This window comes from Lepisosteus platostomus, chromosome 11 (assembly GCF_059453375.1).
Source record: "Lepisosteus platostomus isolate fLepPlt1 chromosome 11, fLepPlt1.hap1, whole genome shotgun sequence".
In the NCBI taxonomy this organism is placed as follows: domain Eukaryota; kingdom Metazoa; phylum Chordata; class Actinopteri; order Semionotiformes; family Lepisosteidae; genus Lepisosteus; species Lepisosteus platostomus.
In genome coordinates this window covers 6,470,004-6,496,309 of record NC_142621.1, presented here as the reverse complement: position 1 = coordinate 6,496,309, position 26,306 = coordinate 6,470,004, and the positions used below count along the sequence as shown (strand labels likewise).

At 36.5% G+C, this 26,306-nt stretch overlaps 1 protein-coding gene across 1 annotated transcript in view; it reads right to left on the bottom strand.

Moving 5' to 3' along the window:
- pappa2 (pappalysin 2) overlaps positions 1-17,565 on the bottom strand; it is a 71,989-nt gene extending 54,424 nt beyond the window's left edge. The window contains exons 1-2 of the mRNA XM_088598143.1: positions 14,892-17,565; positions 5,744-6,803 (exon numbers count right to left, since the gene is read on the bottom strand). Of these exons, the coding sequence (XP_088454269.1) occupies positions 5,744-6,803; positions 14,892-15,864 (2,033 nt within the window). The 5' untranslated portion in view covers positions 15,865-17,565. The remainder of the gene's footprint in view (positions 1-5,743; positions 6,804-14,891) is intronic.
- Between the last annotated feature and the right edge of the window lie 8,741 nt (positions 17,566-26,306).

The window sequence follows — 26,306 nt, the reverse complement described above, 5'->3', positions numbered from 1 at the left end:
TTGGCTTTCTTCTTACTGGCTGATAGCAGACCTTTTAAGGATACTGAAACTATGATGTTCTATTTAATGAGAGAACACTTCCATTCCCACTCTTTGCTGTGTTTATTGCCCACCCTACACAATTACTGTTATTAATACTTAGAATATTATATTTTCGTTGCATTCTGTTGAGTCAATGTCTTTTTTTTCCGTTTTGATTACATATTTTGGCATATTTGACGAAGAAGAATAAAAAACAATTATATTTTAAGAAAACTTAACAAGGATGATGTCAAGGCATTTTCTGTTTTGTTTTTGTTGCTTATAAAAGACAAGCATTCGTGCTTTTTCTGGCCTGATTTTCTCACTTCTAGGAAACAAGGAAAGATGCTCAAATGGCAGACAATTTTAGTGTTGACAGCTCTGCACAAAAGTGAATTTGACAGGGAGGCACAGAAGGGGAAATGGTGAGCATTAATTTGTCTTGTTAGCAAGGAGTCCAATTCAGGGAAGTAAATCTTTGGGGAAAATGCACAAGGATAAGCACTGGACAGTAGTCTAATATCCAGATATCCAATACATCTGTAAAAAAAAAACTCATATCAAGATTTGTAAAAGCAGCTAGGAAGCAAAATATTTTTGGTGAAAACTGTAATGAGATGAAAGGCAAATTAGTCACCCCCATGTTTTTGTTACAAAAAGGGATTTCAATGGGTTTGGCCCTCGGATGAAAAATTACTTTCCCTCAACATGGGTGTCTAATGTTCAGAAAGTGTGTTGATATGATCAGCTTTTGTTACTTATTTGAAAGACGGAATAATTGGAAACTGAGGGCCCCTGAATAACATGCCAAAGGTTCTAGCCCATTAGTTTAACCACCTGCTGTTTTTTGGAGAGTTTCCATCTTTGTACTGACCATACCTAGTCCATCTTGACTTTGGAGATTGAACAAACAAATATTCAGCCAATCGACATCAACATTTCAATACCATAAATCTTTTGGATTGGTATATAAGCCATCTAATGGTTCAGATAAATAAAATTATATATATATAATTATGAAATGTTAAAGGAATTTTCTTTTAATATTTGTAGTTTTTTAAAGGACAAAAGTTACATATTGTGTTTCAATTTTTTTTTTGTAAACTATCCAGTAATGAAGACGCCAAGACTGAATCATATAAATTCACACATAATTAAGACAAGTAAGATTAGAATGACTTTAGCTAAAAATGGTGCCTGTCTGATCAACAATCAGCCAACACATGCCAATACATTAGGTCATTCATGTCAGGACAGCCGTGCTAGGAAAGAGAAATGGGTAAACAATGCCTTTGTGGAATGCATAAAAAAGAACAGCAGTCGTTTTAACATTCAGTTTGAAAAACGTTGTAATTCACATTCATCTGTGGCCTGTCAGTAGTTTTCCACTGATCTGTGGGGTGCCTAAAGCTTCATTTTTCTGTTGACTGCTGCATGTGGTGAGTACATTGCAAAAATAATGTCTTCTGTTCATGTTCCAGTCAACTAAAAAGGGACATGACAAAATCCCTATCTGAACTGGATTTTGAACTTCGATTTTTAAGACCCTTTAAACGACCTAACTCCCAAAACGTTACACAACCTATATTCCAAGTAATCTTATTTTACTGCTGCACATAAACCCTTAGTAAAATGACCAATAAAATACTCACAGCTATATGGACACATATGTAATTAATGCAGTTTCACTGATTTGCTTACATCTTCAAGCTAACAAGCCACATTCATAACTAGCTTCATCTAATCTTTTTTATAGCCCAAGGTTTCAAATGAGCTGCCAGGAGCCAAGACAAATAATGCAGACCCAACATTTTTCCCCTGGCTCAAGAAAACAGTATTTCTGAATAAATAATTTTCAACCTGAAAGACTTTAAATAAATAAATGTTTTTCTTGCATGGCTGCCCTGGATGTTAGTGGTAAACTACCAGACAGGTTATTTTTCAAGCTTGTCACCCCTTTTGAGGCCTACTAGTAAATTTTAGGCTTTAACATGAAGCACCTTTTTTTAAAGAATGGAAAGTAAGAATAATAATTGGTCTGATTATAAATTAAAAACATTTAGTTATCACATTTAATCCTCTCTAACACTTCATGTTACATTTGGCACTGACTGGTCCTTCTGAGGAGCATTGTAAAACACTCCATTCCACAGCATAATTGTTCTTTCCTGTAAAAACCCAAGGTATGTGAACCGCACTTTTTAGTTAGAAATAATAATGTAGTACGAATACCCTTGAAAGTCAATGAACACGTCAATGTATACACCTACTGTATAAACTGATCTTATAGCTGCATTACGTCACAGAATTCAAAGTAACATGCATCACTAAATAAAATAAAAACAAGAATGAAAAATCAGACAAGGTTAGAAAAACTCCATGGAAGTCACCACTTACAGTAAATACATTAAAACTGTACAGTACTACAATTCTATATATATTCATTTGGAGTATCACTCATTTTTTACAATAAAGATGCTTTTTGCAAAATCTGACTAACTTTTTGACCATCACTGTGACTAAAAATGAGACAATGTTTAAAATAAACTTCATTCCAAAATGAAAACCATGACAAGACTTTCATCTCCAAAACTAAGAAATAAATAAACGTCCACAGATAAAGACCCTATAAGATTGGTGTGTGTCTTTCAGTGTCACTGCCAGACTGGAATCTCTTTTTGCTATTAATCATTGAAATTAATTAAAGTAATTTAAAGTAATTGAGCACCCAAACCAAAGAATACTTAATTCAGGTTGATTTTTTGAAAGCTGTAATTTTATTATTGTATTTGTATAACAAAATAAACTGAAAAAAAATTATCACATCTTCCTTACCTACAATGACTGAAAAAAAAAACATTGTTTCAGGCTACAGCCCTTAATCCTACATTTTGGTGTTTTGTGCCAAAATCTGACCTCTTACTTCTGGAAATGTCCTCTTTGCTGGGGATTACTGCTTTAACAATATTTTGCAATAGATCATTTAAGGATTCCAGCCTCAGATATTTGAGCAAATTAGATCAGATGTGAAATAGTAGAAAGAGTGGATTCCTTTTCCCAGGCAGGACAAGCAACAACATCAAAAAGTCTGAAAAAATGCCATTTAAATGTCATTTTTGTACTAATTTTCCTTCACCTTTGGACCTAGTTGTGATTGGTTCTCTTGCTGACGCAGGCAAGAGAACAGTGAAGATCTGTTCTTCTGAAGATACATTCTTTGGAGCTCTAGCAATTGACAGAACAGGTCTTACTGAATGTTCGTGGTATGCATTCCTCCTAATTAGCACATCAGCTTTAATAAACTAGAGGGGTCAAGTGAAATTCAGCTATGCAGTACTTAAAAGAGTTCTTTAAGTTTTGCCTTATTTGATTATAGGCTGTATATTCAAATGGAACCAAAATAAAGGAAGTGTATCTCTGAATTTTCTAGCTGATTGCCAGGAATGAATACCTTCATCCTGGCATGTGCCTCAGCCCCCCTCCCCCCTCTCCCCTCGTGGGGCCTGGCTCTTGAGCTGCTGTTGTACTCTTCAAAGGATTAATGCAAGGCAGCCCTGAGCAAAACAACAGCCATGTGGCCAAGTGTTTTCGGACTCCTGTCCAAATGTATCACTGGGGCCCAATTCGTCTCAGCGGGAATCCTTTGAGACAGATACAGAACTTGGTGCTCCAATTTAAAAAAAAAAAACTATGCCACTCGCTTTACAATGACAGTCTCACGACAATAAACAAAAACAAAACGAGAGGTAATGACAATGTATGAGTTGACCTTACCTCTACAACTCTCTATGTTTTGTTTTCATTTCTACTACAATGTATAAAACTAATAAGAAATAAATTAACTTCATATTACTTAAAAATTGTTGTAATTTGTTGTAAGATTATACTGTATACGAAAAAAGAAAGATATAGATAGGGAACCTTTCATCTGTGGGCTTGTCATTTCAATTATATGTAGGAGGGAAATATTTACCTTTGTTAATTCTGATATAGTGAACACAACAAAGAGAGATTTGTAAATATATAAATAACAATGTGACACTTATTCTGAATATTTTCGAAGAATTTAAGGCAAGAAAGACTGAGATACCAAAATGTTTACCTTCTCCCAAATCCTAATATAGAGCATTTTCCCTAAAGTGTCTAATTTGCACTATATACTTGCACAAATGCACTATATACTTTTTAAATTATGCTAGTTTGCAATAACATGTACTGTCTTGTACACTCTGTATTCTAATCTTCTTTAATCTGGGACTCTGTTGGAATTCTTGCAGCATAATCTGTTCCAGATCTCCATCAATTACTCTGAAAGAGTAATATAACATATTTTAGGATCTTCTTTAGCATATCTCACAGAGAACATTACTTCTGAAATGTAACTACTACAACTGAAATGTAAACTCTTTCACGCTGTCATGCTTCAAACGCTTCCAAAATGCTGAGCATTTATCTTAATTTTCTGTCAGTAATGTACTACATACTTGAACAAATAAAATACATGTTCCTATAGAGTTCGATAAGACATATCATGACACAAAATGTTGTAATTGAAAGTGCGTCCTTCGATATTTCTCAAACTAAATGAACATGGATTTAGTAGGCAAGACACCACTTGGCAGTTTGAATCTTATAACCTACTGTAGGTACTATACCAACAGTCTGACCAAACAATAGAAACCCCTGCAACCTACTGGGTTTCTGTAATCTTGTAGTGACGTCGTTGAGAGATACATACTGTACAGTATCCTTTATGATCAGTATTAACTGACCCGTGAAGCACTTTTCAGCTTGCGGAAAAGAAGAGCTACTGTATGAACAGATGCATATACTGTAGTGGACTTGTTGAAGGAGAGCATTCAAAACCCAAAACGTTCTTTCCCTGTCAGTCATACACTGCAAACCCAGTTCTTAGGTTTAGTCAAGGATCAATAAGTTTGCAATTTTCTGATGACAGCTGGGGTCACAGCTTTAATGTGATGTTTGTCTTTTTCATGTGTATCACAAACGCTTGTTTAAGGATACACTTGATTATTGAATACATGCTTGCAGACATATTCATAGTAACGTGGAGCTTTCTTCAGCTCACACCTGAAGAAGGCTCCACGGCCGAAACATGTTTTCTTTCTTCTTTTTTTCAGCATGGAATAAACCTATTACTTGTTCACTCACATTATAGCGCTGCATACAGTACGTCTTTTAGTGATCAGGAGAGGCAAAAATGTTTGGGAAAAAAACTGTTTCCGATAACATATTCTGTGTTCAAAACTCATCAGAAGATAAGTTAAAATAAAAGGTTAAAGAAACAAGAACTTCATTTGTACTGCTAAATAAAGACTAAAGCAAAAAAAGTAATATTGGAACATCTTATGTTTTCTGTTAAATTTGTGAGTCAGCTGCCTGCTTCTTAAGATGAATAGAAAGGAGACCTCTGCTTTTCTTGTTTAAGCATGTTAAAGTGTATATTTTGGCTTCTCCTTCCATTCCAGTACATTCCCACATGCTTTTTCTTACAGTCCTATCCTTTCAATTGATAATCCACTGTGTTCTGCAGAACAAGATACCCCCACAAAGTAAAATGAAATAACACTTGTTCTTTTCCCATACACACTCTAGTATACCTAGCAATGCCCTAGTACACACTGAAAAAAATGCCATGATTCACAATTCACTATTTCCTATGCCATTTGGGAACAAACGATACTGACATTAAAATTCTTACCTATTCAATGACTCTGGGTCAAAGCAGGTTTTCATGATATCTGTGATCTCTGGGTCACAGCAATCACCATCATCAAAATCATACCGCATGCTATTGCACTCCATGTTGCAAACGCCATCTCTCTTTTTCCAGTTGTAGCAGGGCCCTAGATGGAGACAATCACCCCCATCATGACCAGTCAGAGGGTGGTCACACTCAGGGTCACAATGACGGTTGCCAATCTTGGTGGTCTCACAGTTGCTCAAGATGATGCGCTGGCGGAGAGAGGAATTTCTCACATTGTGAACTGTTAGCTCCCAGCTTATATTGTAGGGCTGAAACGCTTCATGCAGAGCCTGGTGCTGAAGGTCTATTTGCTCCTGTGAGACAGTTGGACTTGTCCCATCGTCATTGCAGATGTTCACAATCCTGTATCGGATCCTCTTTCCTGTTCTCAGTGACCAGTGGCTATTGTAGCTCAGGATGACATCTGTATTGTCGCAGACTGTAAGCCCACATTGAGGAGGAAAAAAGGGGGATATAAGCTCCCTTTCTGGAATGGCAATAATTTGCAAGCGCGGGCGGCTACGTTCTTTGTAAGCCACCCACTGCCTTTCAATGTTGGAAAAATCACCTTTGAGTGCCAGAAGTGGTTCTTCGTCTTCTACTTGAGAGTAACCCAAAGAAAGGTCTTCATGAACACGGGGGCTGCCCCAGATAAGAATCCTTCCTATGTACCCACGGAAATTGTGGCCAAGATCAGACTGGTCACCTCCAAGAAGAAATGTCCGGCAAATGCTCATGAATGGACTGTACAGATCACCTGTCTGCTCACCACTTTCGCCCACCTTAGCGCCATTCACAAATAAGGTCATCTGGTAGCCATTATAGCTGATAACTACGTGCGCCCAGGAGTTAGGTTGGTAACGCTGGTGCCCGATCACTGTGGTGGCCTGGCGGGCGCGATCAGTACGGAGTGTGAAGACGAAGCGAGCATCCTTCCTGCCAGTCGGTTCCAATGAACGAATGCTTAATGACCAGCCTTTGTCACTCAGGGAATGAGAGCAGTTGTCAAAAACTCCTGTACGTGTACAAAAAAGAAACAGCATTTATATATATACGGTATATATATTTATGACAGATAGATATAGATTTAGGAGACCAAGACACAGAAAGCCAAAACAAATCGATCATTTATTTACTAATGTGAAGAAAAAATTCAGTTTGTGACCCCAAAAAAATGAGGTCCAAACCTAGTGCTTTATGACTCACACCCCACTTATATTACCCCTGGTGCATGTCGACTCTCAATATAGCAAAACATGAATGCATCTGAATGTAGAGTCAGAAATGGTTAAAACAGTTTTACTAGATTTACTTTATTTAATTCCTGTCACTTTTTACGATTGAGTTGTTTATATTTGCCATGGGATTTTGGTTCCTGCCTGTGCCAGACAGAAGATCGGAATGAAAGGGGCAGTTTCATAGTTCTTCAGCCCAAGGTGCATTTTGCTAGGAGGCTGGATAAGCAATCATCTCTCTCCAGGTGGACAAAGCACCATGATGTCATACTTGTTATTTTGGAACCCTTCCACCTCTGAGGCTAAGCTTGCAGGACAAAGCTAAATAGCATTGCCTCCTTTCTTGATCTCACTGCTACAGTTTTTACAGTCAAAACTTCCCTTTTAATTTCTGTGATAATGTTCCTCAACATTCCTCACAACGAATAAAGTCAAATGTAGTTTTGCTTCTTTTCCACAATGTCTTGGTTTTAAATCTCTCTACTACAGATTTTCTTTATATTCTAGCTCTTGCTTTTCTTAAGAAACGTTCGGCCCCCTAAATCGCTTTGTGTAGTTGCTAAACCTTTCAACATACTGTGATGCAGATTGTAGTGTGTATGATCTGTTGGCCCACAAAAATAATTATATTATTACCATCTGCTTTGTATATCATTCCACTGTTTGGACTAGTACAGCATCAGAACCATGAGAGCAGCCTTTATAAAATGAAAACACTGACTGGAAGCATGAATACTGAAATCAATAAAAGCAAACACGTATTGCTTTTATAATACTGTCCTCACAAATTGCAAGTATTTCATTTGGAATGGTTCTGCTGCAGAGCCTGTTGAATACTGGAACAGATTTATTTCTTATTGTGTTGTATTATTTCACAATTCTATTGAATATTTTGAGATAAATTGCCCATTTGTAAGAAAAGTCTGAACCACATGCCTAGTTATGTTTTATGTGACAAGTGCAATTAAATATACCAATATCACAATTATGTAATATTGTTATATGTAGTGTTTATGATCTGTAACATCTAAACCTATATTTTTTCAAGTGGATTTCCCACACCAACTACAATATGAGCATGTAAAAGTACAAAAAATGACCACTCTCCTCCTTTAAACTGTATAGATAAATGTTCATACATTGTATAATAAACAGTTTATGCCATCTCCTATAATGCCGTTCCATCTAGTATCATAAAAAACATAATTGATACTCTGTGGTTGGCATACACTTCAGTAATTCAGCCTATTCCTTAAAATATACAAATAGGAAACATGTATTACCTGATTTATTCTTTTAAAACCCACCTGTTTCATTTAAGATTCTGCTTTTTAAAGTATCCCGTAGGAAAAAAAAAATCTTGCATGAAATGGATACTGTACGAATTTAACCTTAACGAATATGTCAATTATTAATAAACATAGTGGAGGTAATTCGAGAGACCTACCGTCTGTGCTCCCATAACGCTTAAGGTTTGTGCGCTGTCGTTGTGCTTCTGGTTATTTTTATAAATAGGGTTATACAGGGTATTTGCATTACAAAGACAGGAGGCGATACAGTGAAAACGCCACCTTTGCCTTATTCCAATACACCGAAAGTGATTCGTTAAAATTCTGATGACATTAAATTACTTTTTATGGGCATTAAAACAACTAAATAACTAGATAATCGAATTAGTTACTACTGCTACAAAGAACTAAACAAGCTTTAAGGAAAAAGTCGTTTATAACCTTTCTAGGGTTCTAATGTACTGTAAATGCCGAACTATTTGGGAAAGGTCCCGTGGTTTTGTTCCCCCGAAGAGAAATACAGTATATGTCTAGGGGGTTCAAAAAGACTCCAATTCGCGACAACAAAAAGAGTAATTGAAAGCACCCCTTCTGTATTCTGAAATTATCCTGATAAGCGTGTACTGCACTTCTTTAATGAACTGGTTACGTACTGTACACTACTACAGAGTTTTGCTACACACCCTCTTTTACCTGTGTATTTCCATAAAACGTGAATATTATTGTTTTAATTTTTTACACTTTAATTTCTAATATCCCTACAGTGAAAGAAAATAATTATGGAGCCGTTATTTTAATATTAATACTACTACTACTACTACTACTACTATTATTATTATTATTATTGTTATTATTATTGTTGTTGTTGTTGTTGTTGATAATAATAATAATAATAATAATAATAATAATAATAATAATAATAATAATAAGCAGTAGTACAGTTTATCCTGAAGTTTGGGGTATTAATAAGTACGTCAACAGCGCCTTATTAAATCAGTGTCACGTTTATATCTTACCGCAGCAACGGTCAGGTTGTAATTGCTTGTTAAAAACGATCTAGTACAGTGAAGCAACTGGTGGAAGTCAGCGGCGTGGTCGTATGCAAATTGACGTATCAAAATCTCACCACTGTAAAGTGAGCTATACAATGACATGTGGAATTTAAATTAACATGACAAGCAAAGGGAGCCATAATGCTCCATTCAACGTCTTATAAATGTAAGGCAAGCACTTGTGGAAAAAATGGATAAGTTATCTGAATCATGTGTAATTGTGAGTAATTGGTATCACAGACCTATTGGTATCAGATCTAGCAGATCTGAAAAGAACAGGCAAAAATTGTACATATCCTATATTGCAAATATTAAGGCAAATAACTAGTTAGATTTGTAAAAGTAAATTATAAATCATATTTCATAGAAATAACAGCAACGGACATTTATACCGTACAACAATACTGAAATTGTCAATCAATTTCTACTGCAATACAGAATGCAAATGAGTCAAAACAAATCTAAGCCTTCAGAATTTATATAGTATATACTGCGTATCAACTGACTTTAAACAAATCTATTTCTGAGCATTAAATATCTTTTTTTTGCCCAAATATTTATTGAAAACATTAAATTGTCAGGAAGAAAATGTGATTTTAATTCTGGCATGTACTGAAACATACAGTATGTGTTTGTAAAGTATTGTCCAAAACCCTCAGCTTGATTGATAAATCTGTTGTGCAATGTGCACTGCACGTGAAGCTGCTAAGATCTCAAATACCTCTTAAAAACTTGTTAAACAATGCATACAAGAGAAAGGTTAAATAAAGTATTCTTCTAATGAACCAGCTAATTCTCAGCTGCTCTCCAAAGCCTGCATCTTCATATGGTTTCCAGATGTACTGGCTTTTGCAGGGCAGCGCAAGGTCAGGAAACACCCCCCAGTCTCACCCCACGCACCCTCTACGAAAAAGAGCAGTAAAAAAAGTCACACAAAAAGCATTTAGTGAAACATATTTATCAATGCAAGTCATTCTAATGCTAGAAACAACCAGAGATGTCATTCATTTGTTTTGATGGCTTGGACACTTTTTGCCTGCCAAAAGGTTTTATTTGAGTCCGCTTTCTTTCTTTGGAAAAAAAAAAAGAAATCTAAGAAAAAAAAACAAGCTGAGACGTGTCAATCTTTAAAGCGAACCAAAAACAGTTGGGAAGGCAGGAGAGAATTTCCATTTGGAATTTCACTTGAAATACTTAGTACTGCATCCGATTAAGATCAACAAGCCTGGAGTTTGTGCTCAAACAACACAACAGCTTATTACATGGTGCAAAACTGCCAAACTGCATTATGCAGCGACCCAGTAAAAACAGACACATGGGCCCTTTGTGAGCCTGTAGTGGGCACCACAGGCAAGTTGCAGCCATGCAAACCTGCAGTCCCCCAACTCCGGAAGAAGGCATTATGCAGTCACTGGAAATGTGCATACGAGCCCCAGCATGGGCTTATAGTGGCACACTCATACAAAACCCAGATCAGACCTAACCTGGCATGAAAAGAGAAGAGAGGAAACATAACTCCAAAACATTTGTTTCCTTTCTTCTCTTTTCAGCATGGAATAAATCTTATACTTGCTCCTTTGCAGCCTACGCATGGTGACGCAGCTACTCACCTGAACTACCTAATCTGGCATGACAGCAAAGAGATGGTGAATAAATATATCTCTGTAATCAATAACTAAAATATTTTTAGGGTGTGAAATTTGTCCATGAAAAAAGACTGCTTGTGTCCATCTCTTTTTTTAAAAGAATAAGTGAGCACCACACCTGTCTTAATAGAGTTGTGTCATAATTCTAAAATAACAGTAGAAGTCACCTGCTCATAACATGATCTGCCTGCCACATCAATCAGAATTAGGCAGAAATTTAGAGACAGTTGCCCGAAGATGTCACAGACCATACAGAAAGGAAAAATAATATTATGTATGCTTTCTAATTATATATTGTTGATTCTTTTAATGCCTTAAATCCATATGCACATTGTGCATGTATTGTAAATATTGTATTTTACCTTAGTGATCAGAGCGCCTGCTTGCATTGATATATTGTGCATGTATTGTAAATATTGTATTTTACCTTAGTGATCAGAGCGCCTGCTTGCATTGATATCACCATTTTCATTGACGTTATAATATTGCTTATTGTAGTTCAGTTTTGAATGATTGATAAGTGTGAAAATCTCTCCATGTAAAACATCCCCTGGAAATGTGCCAAGTCTCAAATACTCAATGTGGCTAATACTGTATACTGTACATCACTTCAACTGAGGAACAAACCACATTTTAAGTGTTATAAACAGTTACGGTAAATAATGCTGGGATAAATATAGGAACGTGCAAATGGACATTTTGATGGATGTATGAAAGCAAAAAATCATTGGCTGACAAAATTAAGATAGATGTGTTTGCACTGAATGTCTACTGAGAGGCATTTATTAGAGAGATGGAACAGGAAGAATATTAAGTGTCGGAAAATAAACAAAAATGATTAACATGAATATTGTAAAATCAGGAAGTATGGGGTTCACTTTGGTGGCTGTTAAAAAGGCTGTTAGCAGAGAGGGCATAGGAAGGTATAATGTACAGTAAGTGAATAGAAAATCCAGTCTTTTCATTATAAAGAAAAACTGCTCTTTCAGGCTCTGATTTTAATCTATGTCACAACTCTGCAATGAAATAGTGTGAAACATTTAAATGAACAACATTCTTTGCATTTCAAAGAAAGAAGCCATAAATCTACAGAGCATGCTAAATAAGCATTACGATTATTATGGGGGAAAACAGGAGTATCATATTGATTGCAAAAATAACAAACCTCCAACATCGTTTTGTTTAGATAATTCCAGAAGATGCTGATACAAGTGTTAGTTGACATCATTGGTTATTTAACTAGATTCCTAACTTTATTTCAGACGCTGCCAAAAAAAATCCTCCCAAGATGAACTGTGGGCTTGGAAGTAATGTCAGTGGCAATACTGTGGTTTTGAAATGCATGCAAATGGCAGGTGGGAGGAAAAATGGAATCCTAAAGGCTTTGAGGAAGTGGCACCACAGGGTGTTACAGTACAGTAGCCCTTTCTTTGTTTCCAACCCTAATGACCACACATCTTTTTTAACAGCAGTGTAACAATAAAAGTGAAAACTGAACATCGAGCTATTTTGTTGTATTTGTTCCTTTATGGGAAATAGGTCTTTGTGCCTAATGTTGTGAAATAAATCTAACACACACTGTACATATGTATTTAAATGATTTTAAATCGTCATACATAAATCATATCACAACTGACCAATTTACCAACCCAAACGGCGACACCCGAAGAAGGCCCCACAGCCAAAATGTTGTGTTTCTTTTCTTCTCTTTTCAGCATGGAATAAACCTTTACTTGTTCCCATCCACAACAATATCCAGTCATAGCTTTAGCATAACTGTTATTGCTCAACTGTGTTAATGTTTAACTGCTATTGGAATATATATACCAAATAAAATGATTGATTATTCATCACTTACACTGTTCTATCATGATTTGGTTAAAAATGACTGGTTAAACACTGTGTTTCAAACAGTTATATACTGTATATATTTATAGACCTCTTGCATTGGATGATAGATGGGTTTAGATGTGCCTTCACATAATTTTAGTCAAAGTCTTAATTCATACTGACATTTATATTTGCTATTTTAGAAAACATGCTGTCATATTCCAAAAAAACAACATAGGAGTTCCCATTAATTAATCAGGTGCTATCCCTGATACTACATGCCTCAGACATTATCATCTTCCTAGACAATATGAGAACCTGGAAACCTATGAACTCCACCCCCACCCCCACTGGGAATTTAATAAAGTTGTGCTACTCTACGATCTAGTGTGAAAGATTGTGTCTCTCTGGAAGCAACAAAGCTGGCTTTTCAGACTATTTTATCAAATGATCTTCCAAATAAAACAATATCAGAGGAGTCCAAGTAACACAAGAACCTCTAAAATAACATTCCTAACTACAAAAAGAACCATGTTTCCTCGGAATGTATTTTTCATGCCTAATTGCGTATTTATATCTCATGTGTCCTGAAGTGTGATAAAAAAAGAAAAACAGTTGGTTCTATCCTCAAAAGACAAATTTAATGTCAAGAAGGAGTTTTTAATAGGAGAAGCAGTGTTTTCTTTGTACCTGATCTCCCAATTATTTAACTGAAATGTTTAAACTTTTCCCTCAGGAACTAAATACAGTACTTGACAACACCATTATACACAACACACAAATTCCAGTTCCACTTACTGAAGCGTTCACCAAGCACTGTTTTAGAAACTAAAGTATGTACACCGACACCCCCTTCTGGATATTTTACATGAAATGAACTAATTGTGCGTCATTTTTTACTCACACTCCAATCATCACGATAGAAGATCTGCTGGAGAAATTTCAGTGTGAGCATATCACCCTGGACAGCCTTGTGCTGCACTGGGAATAAACTACAAAGAAATTAATTTTAGCATTATGAAGATCTTATGTGCCAAACTGGGTGACCCAAGACCTTTCTGTTTTAAGATATTTTTGAAATGTAATGAAACTCCCAGGCATAGAATGTATACAACAAAAACAAGAAACAGCCATATTTGCAGAAAATAATTATCGTCATATTGAACTGTTTTTTACACCAAATCTTTGCTGTTCAAAATCAAATAATTCCCCGATGTGAAAAATAAAATAGTGCCGATTATATAGTTGTTACATATGACACTTTTGAATAAGCATTTTTCTGATTTTTAGATGTAATAATACATTACAAAACTGAAATGACCATGGAATGTTTTTAAAGCCAATAACAGTGTGGGTTCAGACCCCATAGATCTATAACTAAAACTTATGATTTTCTCCTTCCAAAAAAAAAGCAGACCAGGTTTCTGTGATAGAGGTGGTCAGGTTTAAAAAGCTAAAAGAATACTAGCTTTTTGGTTAGTATCTTTTAGCTTTGGACAATCCAGGACTAAAAACCGGTACAGCAATACCGGTTTACATATTTATTTATTGCTTTATATTCTGACTAAACTAGGGTGGTTATTTAAATCCCTGAAAGCCCAGTTATTAGCTACTTAAACTGGCTTCATACACCAAGTGCACAACACCATTGCATTTTCATATTCAAATGGAAATGTATCATCTGCTTCAACCAGGCCTCTATTGTGCAGTTCATCTTTCACCATAATAAAGTTTACCTTCACCATAAATCTACCATAGAAATTGATTAAAACATAACATGTCACTAAGCTAAACCCCATATTTTTTAAAGAAAAAGAAGCTGCCATCAGTACCATACCTCTAAGTTGTTCAGTGTTTTTAAAAAGTGTTTATTTTGTTTTCCATAAGTAAACAGTAAAAGTCTGAAAAGAACCTGTTTCTGCTGCTCGGTGTTATCCCTAATCTGTATCAGGCAAAAACAAGCAAGCTTTTTTATTCTCAAAGGGGAGGAATAACACAGTTTAAAACCTGGCCATAACAAAATAAATAAAAATACATTCATGCTTTCTTACCTGCTATGACAGCTGGGTTGCTCTGTCCTCCCTCTGGTTTCACCCACAACTCTACGCTGAAAGCGGAACGAGGCAGTTCAAGACCTACATCTGGGTGGATTTTGAGCTGCTCCTTTTTGCCTGTGAAGTACATGGCTGTCATCTGCTCTGGGGATACTTCCCTAGTTTCTGGACCCCATAGTTCACCACTGGGATTGGATAGCAGGTCATGCTCCCCTGAATAGTCATCTCTCTCTGTTGAATAATCAATTGGTCTAAACTTCACATACGTCCCATGGGCTAATACTTCTTCAGGTAAGTCCTCTAACTTCTCCTTTGCTTGTGTTCCTGTTGCACTTCTGCGACTCCTGCTATTGGCCACTGTAACATTCTTTCGTATCGTTCTCTTACTGTCTGTCAACAGAGATTGTTCACCTGACTTTGCGTGTTGGACAATGTTACTCAAAGCAGCATGTTCACCTGATATTTCGTATGTCTCCGGGTTATGAGTAGAGTCATTAAAATGAGAAGAATTAACGGCAACATTTTGCTGTCTTTGAAGATTTGGATAGCTTTCTTTCTTCCTAAAATTAGGATTTAATTTCAGAGCTTCTGTCTTGGCTCTTGACTCACTGCTGCTCCAAGGAATATGAGCCCCATTTTGCAGTTTTTGGGCATCAGTACCATGTTTGGACTCTAAGGGACACTCTCCAGAGCAGGTCTTCACCACAGGAGCAGCTATCGCATGATAGAACCCTGCCGGCCTTGTGTGTTTCCTCGGAAAAGCCCCTAGGGGGTGTAGTTGAGCTGCAGACCGAGTGTGCCTGGCAGAACCCACGGACCTGCACTGTTCACTAACCAAGGAGGCTTGGATCCAGTCTGCTTTCAAAGCCAGAGCCCGCTTGTACCTTTGGACATGGTCGGACTGAGCAGAGTCTAGCAGCCATATGTTCAGTATCACCAAGGCAACAACCAGTAGTCTAATACACATCATTTTAGGAATTATTAGTGTTAAAAGAATTATTAAAATGTTTCAGTATTGGACTCCCCTCCTTAAAGAAACGTACATAAGACTTCTATAGTATAAAATAATATACTAGCAGCATTTTTTTTCCTGATGCATCACATAGCACTTGTTCAATGTTAAAAATGTGATACAAATGAATAAGTCCGTTATCTCATGTCATGGTTTTTGCAAGCTTCACAGTTCCTTTTCATGAGATAAATCACTTTAAAGCTTAAACATAGTAGCAGTGCTGTATTAGGTCTTACTGTAAAATGAAAGTTCCGAGATTTTTCCAAGCAAATTTTACTTCTCAAAATCTGTGATTATCCTAAGAAACATCTCCTTCACTTAGTTTTCTTGCATCAAGCAGTTAATGCCCAATTGCTTATATTACATACTTCAAAAAACTCTTACAAGCAAATCCGACTCACTCGTATAGTTCCATCAGTTGCACCTTGTGTTCCTGTGAGCTTTCCCAGACAGCGATGAGCAGCAAAATAAAAACTGTGCATTCGGACAAAAAAAAAGAGAAAGTTTTGATGATCTGTTACCTTGCTTCTCCGCTGCAACCGACAACTTCAAGTCCTCTTTGCTTTTAAGAGGGGCTCCTCAAATGCTTTGCAACACTAGCAGTTTTCTTTGCTCGTATTTTTTTTTTGCCTGCCCCAGTCAAAAGAAAGAAATTCTGGCGAGGAGAGGGACCTACAGTACATCAACTTGCGCCTCACCAGCCTCTCGGGCGCGCATCACCTCGTTTCGCCTTCCAGACCTCAGAGTAAACCTGCTAATGTTCTGTTCCTCCGATCTGTAAACAGCTTTTCCTTCTTCTGGATAGCGACAGAAATCAATAAAACACTCATGTTTTTTTTTTTGCCCACTCACTTTTGAACGGATCAATAAAAGGCTACTTCTTTGGCGACTTTACATCTATATACATAGCGTAAGACCACAGATAGTGCAGCGTCAGGAAAAACGATGTTTCATTAAAAATCCGTATTCTGGATTTCAAAACGCAACAATGAACCGGGATATTTGAAATGATTTAACCGAGTTGGGAGTATTTCGTTTTTTTTCATTCAAAGTTCATTCAAGGTCTCGGTACCAGCTTTGCGATTTCCAAAGTCTTGTTTTGTAAATATTAAAACCAAAAATAAAAAAAACCAACAGGTGTATACGACACGAAAATGTATTTATATTTTATCTTATTTTTCATACATAATACTGCACTTTTTGCGTTCAAAACTAAAATGTTTTTTTACGTTTAGTTTAAAACGCACATTTTATAAACATACTGTAAAACCAAAGCGTTAAGAATGGATAGTTTCTATGGTTATTTTTCACCAACCACTAAACAGTTCTCTGCCTTATTCTAATGTACTGTATGTCTTAATGTATGTTGAAAAGCGAAGCAAGGCAGCCTGAATTTTGATTCTTTGGAAGCCAAAGTCAAATTATAAAAGCTCTTTAGCTTACCCTCCTCAGCCTATGCGTAAAGACCCAAACCTCAGCATTGCTCTAGCTCTAAAATGTCTAGCAATAAATCTCATTTCATTTTTCTTGCTTTGAATCTTCCATTGAAATTTTTGGAAGATCAAACCAAGGCGCTGAAACGTTTTATCTCTTTCCTCCACAATGACATCATAGACCCAGCCCCTACACAGAAATTAAGGAAACCTTTCTCGGTTTGTAAGCTAGCTGCCCCTTCCTCGTCCTCTCTGTTGCTTTCTTTTTGTTCTGCAGAAATGTTATTGGCGACTTGGCCGAATTCCTCCTCTCCTGACAGAGCATCTCACTACCATAAACAAAGATCACTTCTGTGTGATGTGCCAGGAGGTGTGGTGAAGGAAGATCATCCTATGAAATCAACCAGCAATACATACACAAAAAAATACATACTATATATATATACAGTAGGAGAGTACCCCATTTGAGTCACAGTACTAATAACTGTTAAGACCTTTCATTATGGTAATTGAAGTCTTGTTGCTTTGTAAGAATAATGTAGTCCTGCTGTAATGGACACTGTACAGTAGATTAAAATGTGCCCCATGCCATATGTGACAAAGTATTTTGTAGATACACATACACTGTAGTATGATCATTTAACATTATGAGTGCTTCTTCTACAGATGGTTCTCGTTAAAGTCAAGCAATTACAGCAATTAAAAAAATCAATTCTGCCTTTCAAATACAATTCAAGTGCTGTAATAGACTTTGATATTATGTTTATCTGCCTGGTTATGTGAACAAGTGGGTATATGCATGTCTGGCACAGAGTGACATTAGATGCAGATTAATTGCAATAATACTTATGAAATTGTACTGTGTGCCTATATGCATTTCTTTTGTATATTTATTACTTGTAAAAAAGTTTTTGAGAGGATTTCGGAAGATATCTCTTTTTGTTTTTACTGTTTTGTTTTGTGTTCATCAGAATTGTATTGCTGTTTGCTTTAAAATCATGATACACATAAATGTTCAAATGTAAGACTGGTATGTGCCTATGTTTTCCTTTATTAAGCAGTGAACAAATCAAACACTCCCATTTTATTTATAAAATATACCCACATGTACATATTAGGGAACGGCACATTCCAAAAGAGAGGCCCATTCCCTATAATGTAGTAAAAATGGAACATCACATAATTTCCGAGGACTGTGAAGTAGCAGAAAATCAAGCTTTTTCTTCATGTGCTCTGCAATGAGGAAGTAAGTGACCTCACAGATACCTGTGACACAGAGCTGGTTAACATGTTAATTCATTTCTGTTTGCTCAGACAAGCTCAGAGTTTTATGGTCCCTCGATTTCATCGTGACATTTGAGATGTTCTGGAAAGTCGAACGACACACATTTCATGCATCAACTGGTGTTGGCTGTGTGATCCCTTATCTGAACATTCATTGGATAGCACCTGCTGAAATCAATGCTGTGACATTTCTCCATCATCTAGTTGCAGTGCAGTAACTGGTGACACATTAACAGGTGTTTTCTAATATTTTGATTATCTATATACAGTATGTGGACATATTTACTGTTTAATTACACAGTATCGAGAATGATATAGTGTGAAAACGTAAGGGACACGTATAAGTATATACTGTATGAATGTTGGGTGCATAACATTAAAATGCAATCCCACAAACCTTCTTGAGAAATCACGCAAACTTTAAGCTTTAGACTGCAGTGCTATTTAATGTCAAACCAAGTGGTGTTTGCATTCCTGATGGGTAAAATAAAAACTTTCCTGATTGAAATCATTCAGAATCTTTCATTTATTCAATTTAATTAAGAATAAGATAATTCCTTTGTTATTAATCCAATGAATATAGTTATACTTAATGTGTGCATTAAAATCAATATTAATCATAATACATTTGCTTCATACTCTTTACAGAGTAGGAGTACTCTTTCCTAAGCAGATATGATCCAATGAGACAGCATGCACAGTAGAACATACTGTATACTGTATACTGTAGCACTGATATGTTAGTCCAGGTACTTGGGAGAACTATCAGTCTACTTTGTCTTTATCCAGTGTAGTCTTTTGGGTAGTGGCACAATGCTTATGTCTTTAAAGGAGCATCTACTGTATTTGAAGGAGTATTCTATTGACAACTTCAAACCAGATGTTTTCTCAGTTTGCTTTACTCTCGTCCAAGAGGATTCCTCTGCCTCTTATTTTTCTGGCATGTCTGACAATGAGCTCACATGAACTTTGGGACATTACCTATAGCAAAGTTACATACACTGCAGCGCTGAAATGCACGTAGGCAACTTATAGTGGCAGTTATAGACTACATTGGACATGTGCCGCTAATGGAGTGGAGTTGCAAGTTTTCCCAGACTTTAAAGGAAAAATGGCATTTTTTTAGTAGTTGTTAAAAAAAAGTGAAATGATGCACACTTTGCAATTCCTGGACACCACACTAGATAATGACAGCATTCCTTGTAATAATACCCAGATGGCCTTTTTGAACTACCATTAAGTCCAGAGCACTTAAGTGAATTGGACTCAGTGCAAAGGCACCACTGGCCTTATATCACACATTATCCTGGAAATGCAAGGTCATTTGTTGCTGTGTAATACGGCTGGCATGCCTCTTGGCATTATTGTTGTCAGATTATGCCGATAAAGGTGTGGAGATTTATAAACATCTGGGTTGGCCTTTTACTTATGGTGTAGTTATTAATTTAACAAAACATCAAGGGGACACTGGAAAAATAACATATAATCCCACTCCCTGTCAAAGACAGATTTAGAGTACTGTGATTTAGCCAGCACAACTGAAAGATGATCTGCTGCATTATTATTGGAGCCAGATGGGAATTCCAGGTTTAAATTATTTTGATACTATGATAGTCCCACCTGTGGGTTCACAAAGGACTGCACCTTGTGCCCTAGAGAGCAGAGTGTTGCAAGTGCGTCACGCTCTGTTGGCATGGGCACCACACCGGAACATCACTACCTTTCAAAAGCCAGGATACAAAATCTCTCTCTCCCAAAGCATATTTCTGATGCAATCTCGTGAAACTGGAAGGATCTCGAGAACTTCGATATTATTTATTGAAGCATTTAAACAATGCCTTTCTTATGTTTATTTTGAAAACAAACTCACAACACATGTGTATATTATAGTTTCGATGTTTAAAAATGTAGTTTCCCCTTTAAATCATACTATTTTCAGCCATCTATTGTATATAGATTTGTCTTTTAAATCTTTTAATTTGAATAAGTACTCATTTCTATTTCCTTCTATTGATATCCTGATTTTGCTGGTATTTCAGTCAAAGCAGCATAAAAAAGCATTTCTTACTTCTGTCAGTATTATATGGACCTTAGATATAAAAACAAATTAAGACCCATTACATTTTAACCTCTATGCGTCTAATGCCCACATGACACATACAGTATAATCAAATTGATATACAGATATCCAGCAAGAAGGGTCTATAGCTAAACATGAATCCATTCTCTTTAATTGCAAAGTGCAGGCTTTTCTTAGGTGTCGTACTTATGCCAAGGAATTACAGTACACACTCCAATAATCAACATTTTCTCATTCATTTATAATATTTCATACACAACCATCATATACTGGTACTATACTGTCATAGGTGTTTGAAAATTCTAAGGCTGTCCGTTTTTCAACAACTAAATTACATTTACTGTATTGTGGGTGGCTGTAGCTCTTAGGCACGTTCTTTACTTCTGGGGTGGTCTACAGTATACAAAACAAAAAGTTTTACAGGATGTATGGTTATAAAGGTCAAGTTGAATTTTAAATATGATTTTGTTGTGTTCAATGAAATACTGTATGTCTGTTTGCTGGCAAAGGCTGAATAAAAACTTTATGTTCCATATTTTTGGTCTTAAGCATCTTTCACCATTTAGAGTTAAAAAAAAGTCTGACTTGGAGTGAGAAAGATAGTGGCTGACAGATTTCGGTAAGCAGAGACTTTGTTCCAAGAGCAGAAGCCAACACAAGCATAACCTGCAATATACATACATTCGTAAGTAAATAAAAATCAATCAATCAGTAATCAAATATTGGCATCACACCATATGTCTCACTCTCCTACGGCTACACCTCAATTGTTTTAATTTACGTTCATTTACAAATATTCATGCTTTTCATATCATGTAGACATGCTGTGTAGTCTGAAGAAGATTAAATGGAAATCAGAATAACACAAGGTTTCCCATTTTTATTTTAAATAAACCAAAAACTATTCATGCTCTTTTTCAGTGCCCCTGTCAGACAACATAAAAATATTCCTAAACTGTCCAATATGAAAAAAGAAAGATGTTTAATCCCCTGGCGTAACTTCTAATAGTCTAACAGTGCAGGTGCATACAGTATGTCGTTTTAAGCTTTCATTTTGAGTCAGGCCAACTAGCAGACCAAATTTTTAAAAAGAGAGATTTTCAAAAACACCTCTCCATCTGAGGTGATACTGTAGCAAGTGATGGGATTATTTAATAGCACATTTTTCATTTTCTTCTTCGTATCTTTTTTCAGGCGCAAATTGTGAGCAGTACAAATACGAATGGCTGGCAGTTAAGACGGGGGCCCATTCAGGGGTAAAAGGTTCCTAACAGCAGGAGGCAAGAATTCCACGCCAGGCCTGTGGATCTGTCTGCAAAACATTCTGCTTTTATCAAAGTACTTTGAGATCCTGCAGCAATGGTGGCCATGTAAATGTATTGAATAGCTCCTCCTGCCCCACCCCCACAGCATGGACCCCAAGATTATCTTCCAATGGAGCTCTAAGCAAAGAAAAAAGGGAGGAAAATCAGACCTGATGTCTGAGAAAGAAGAAGGGAAAAGCATCTTTCCGATTGTTTAATATCTATGAAAATCTAGAGGACCGTTGAGACATACTAGGAAAACATAGACTTTTATTGTCATTTAAAGAGAAACTATATGGATTTTTACAATTGTTATACTTACCTTTGAAAATGCTCATGTTTGAAGACCAAGCTGCTAAGAAGCTGCATACAGTACTGTACCAAGCAAATATGAGACAGATCGTCAAATGTAGCACAAAAATTGGGGTCTCTCATCGACTGTCATCTTAGATCACGATCACATATACAAAATCCTTTTCAAAATGTTATTCTTATGAATGACTGCAGATTTAATTGAAACATGAGAGATTTAATTTACAATTTTCAAAGTTTTGTAAGACCTGATCCTGCAAAGTTGTTGGAATTATTTTAATGCCTGCTAAGCACCATAATGTGTTTTCAGAAACATGGTCCATCATGTAAACCACTCCTGCTCCTTACTCCAGACTTTACAGGTGTAATTCTATTACCAACTGGATGACTTTAAGTAAAAATCCCCTCATGTACCAAGATGGATATCTGATGGCCATTTCTTTTTCTTTGTTGCCAGTTCATGAACAGTAACATTGATTTTCAATTGTTCTAAAACCATTCGACCAATTAACTATCATTGTAGCAACAATACCATTGACATCTGACACACTACCATTTCTGTGTATACCAAGATGTTTGCTACTTTGCTCTCTTAACTCATACCGCCACTGCCTAGGGTACTAGTGTACAGATTGAATCAAAAGATGGCAGGTTTCATGAACTACTATATGCTATTTCTGATTTGCACCTCACATTTTGCGATGATAATTTTCCTGCTCACAGAGCACTAACTAATTGGTAAAACAGTCTTGCACAATCTGCTCCTGTTCAATAACTGTTGGGTAAAATTAACTTTGAACTTGGTAGATTGTCAGCTCAGTGATAACACTGTTAGCATATAGTGAAATAGGATTTCTGCTCCCTGACCTCAATTTTTCACAAAATTCAAACTGTCGTTGTACTGGAACCACTGTACCAACTGACTTAAAACTAAGCACGTTTCATCACACTAAAACCTGCTTCAAACTTGCCATCACATACTGCAGGAGCATTTTTAAGGGGTCATTATCTTCGTGTTCAAACGAGCATTATATTGCCAACTGTTCCTCTTCAAAAACTGTTAGGCCATTGAGCTCCAAAATTGGTAGGTATTGCTCTATTTCCCCTTTGTTCACTCATTCTATTAAAGTACTGTAAGTGGGTATGAACTTGCTTGGAAACATTTTTACATTAATAATTTGCATTTCTTTACTAATTGTATTATAAGTAGAAGGCAGAGTAGGAATGCTGGCAGTCCAGGCACTATTGGTAATGATTAAAGTCTTTAATAAGCGAAAAAAGCATAATTACTTCAAGTACAATTACCGTTGATAACATGTTAAAGAATTCCACCTGAAATGACTGAAGTGAAAACAATAAGATTATACATTACTACAATCGCAAAGTAAATTTCAATTTGACGTTTCCTTTTATGCCTTCTGTACCCAAACCCTAGGAAGCTATTATTGTCCTGGGAGATCCAAGGCCTAATCAGCACAGTTGTGTCTTTTCTCACACAATTTACTTTTGCAGGTGCCAAGCTGGCCAATGACCAATGGCATCCTAAAGGCACTTAGGCATGCAATACCGGAAGGCTTGGGAAGCTGGAAAATGCAAGTCAGACATTTCCAAATGGGATAGAGACAGTATTAATTTGCACTGCTAGCAATGAAAGCCTTAGGGGAATGATATTTGTGGCATATTTAGATATGTCTCTTAAACTGCATGGCGTGATGTACATCAATATACATCTGTTAGCTGTAATGGTATTAATAATATTACAGAAATTACACAACAATTCATGTGTTCTTAAACTCTTCTCTTTTCCCCTGGCAGAGAGGAGAGGGATTTACAGTTAAGATGCACTGAGGTTTTTTTCCATGCAAACTATTTACAGTTTAACAGTGTACACAGTGTACACCATTTCAGTTATAAATCATTACCTGGCACAAATATATGCATTTCCCAAATTCTATGCTTGAAAGACTTGATGGTATCTATAATTCAGAGGCTGGGGCATTGTGGTGTAAGTCCTTTAACTCATTACTGTGGATTGTTTGGGAAATCCCAATGGCTTTTCTGAAAAGGGAGATGAAAATTGGAGTTGCTCAACTTTGTTTAAAAGCGTTACTGGTAGACTTCCAGGGCTCTTCAACAATTTCCCATATGTTTCACAAACTCTATCTTATCTGAAATCAGAAGACCAATTGTTAAAAGAAGTTGAATACAATGGAGGGTAAAATATTAATTTACTTTTAATGCACCAGTGTCCCATAACACAGCATGAAACTGTCTGAGCTCTCAAGTCCAGCAATCAAATTTAACAAGGCACCCTTTGCCTTTCAAAAGGTAATTTAAAGAGGAAATGGGAAAATAACCTAGCATAAAAAACACTAGTAACTTTCAGTCTGAATGCAAGAACCTTATGTAATGAGCTAAGAGAAAAGAGAGTCTTTGTGATTGCTCCTGTTTGTAGGGTATTCATGGACAATGGCTTACAAAGGCATAAAATACAATCCATGTTTCAAATGAGGATCACCTAGAGATCAAATTAGACCGTTACAAATGATAAGGCACAGTTGATGAATTCTAGAGGCCACTGATAGCATCTGTTTTGAAGGAAATGCTGGTATGAAAAAAGGGTAGTTAGAAAAGGTTAGACTAAGGCAAAACAAGAGATCATTACTGCCACTGGTCCTACCACAAGCCATTTTGAAAGCAGAACATTTTTGATTGTCCCTTATTTATCATTTGTCTTCTATTGATAAGTCATCAAGGATACTGAAAATAAAAAATTCAAATACTTTGGCTATGATCAGCTTTAATTTATGGAGCTCCTTTCAGTAAACATACCCAGCTAATCATTTGTACAGTGGTTGTTTTTACTTTGTGTTTCTTTTCCTCCATGTCTTTGCCAGGGGGACTCTCCCTCTGTTAACTGTGAGAGATATAAATGATTCAGATGGCAAAGATGATGTTCTCATTTATAATTAATGGATGTACTAAGAGCATACTGAGAAAGGGGGAGCTGGATATCCATGGTTGCATCTCTTGTGTTCGGGCAACTTTTAGATATAGGGGTAACGTATGAGTGCAAGGAAAGTTGGAGACTTTCTGTTTGTTGGGGAGTGAGGGTGGGGAGAAGAAGATATTTAATTTTGTATCCCTAGAGCTCCCTTAAAATAGAATTAATCTGCAGTAATTAATTGAACAAGGCAGCGATGGGTCTCATTATCAGCAAGAAACCTTAAGAGAACAGAAAATGACCCACTATGTTTAGGGTTTATCATATCAATACTTAAACAATTCCTATTTTGGGGGATTCACACAATTGTGGGTGACATTCCAGGATAACTGGCGGGTTACTGAATCGTGGCTACTGCACAGAGCAAAAAACTGCAACAAAGTTCTGTAGCTGTAAAAAGATGTTCATGAAATTAAGATACACCTTTCATGGGCTGATGGGTTACTTAGTCACCTAGATGGCAATAGTAATACAGTAGTGTATAATGAGGTCATGAGGATTTCCACCTTAAAATGTACTGTATGGTTCATCATCAAAACTCCATTCTAGATCACAGAGGAAAAGAAAACTGCACCGAGGTCCCAATATTTTGTTTTTGTCCACATCACAGCAGTCAGCAGAAAACCCATTCTCTGAGAACGAGTGTCAACAGAACCATCTGCTTTTTGTCATACTGTAACCCCAGAGCATGACCAGTTTAGCATTGCTTGTCATAAGGTGGACCTTCACAGAATGGACTGGTATCTTCGTCTAAACCCAGGTCAGTGGCAAGGATAGCCAGTTCATAGGGAGCTGAGAATCCTCAAGTTGATACTGCCTTATGTAAAATCACAGAAGATCTCATGTATCTGTTTACTGCTTGTGAGAGATCCTGGCCACAATGAGATATTAAAACAGTGTAAGATCACTTTATTAGCCCTATACAATTTCTTGCATTAAGAATTTGTCTTCTCGCATACCCCAGCTTGCTTTCCATGAGACAC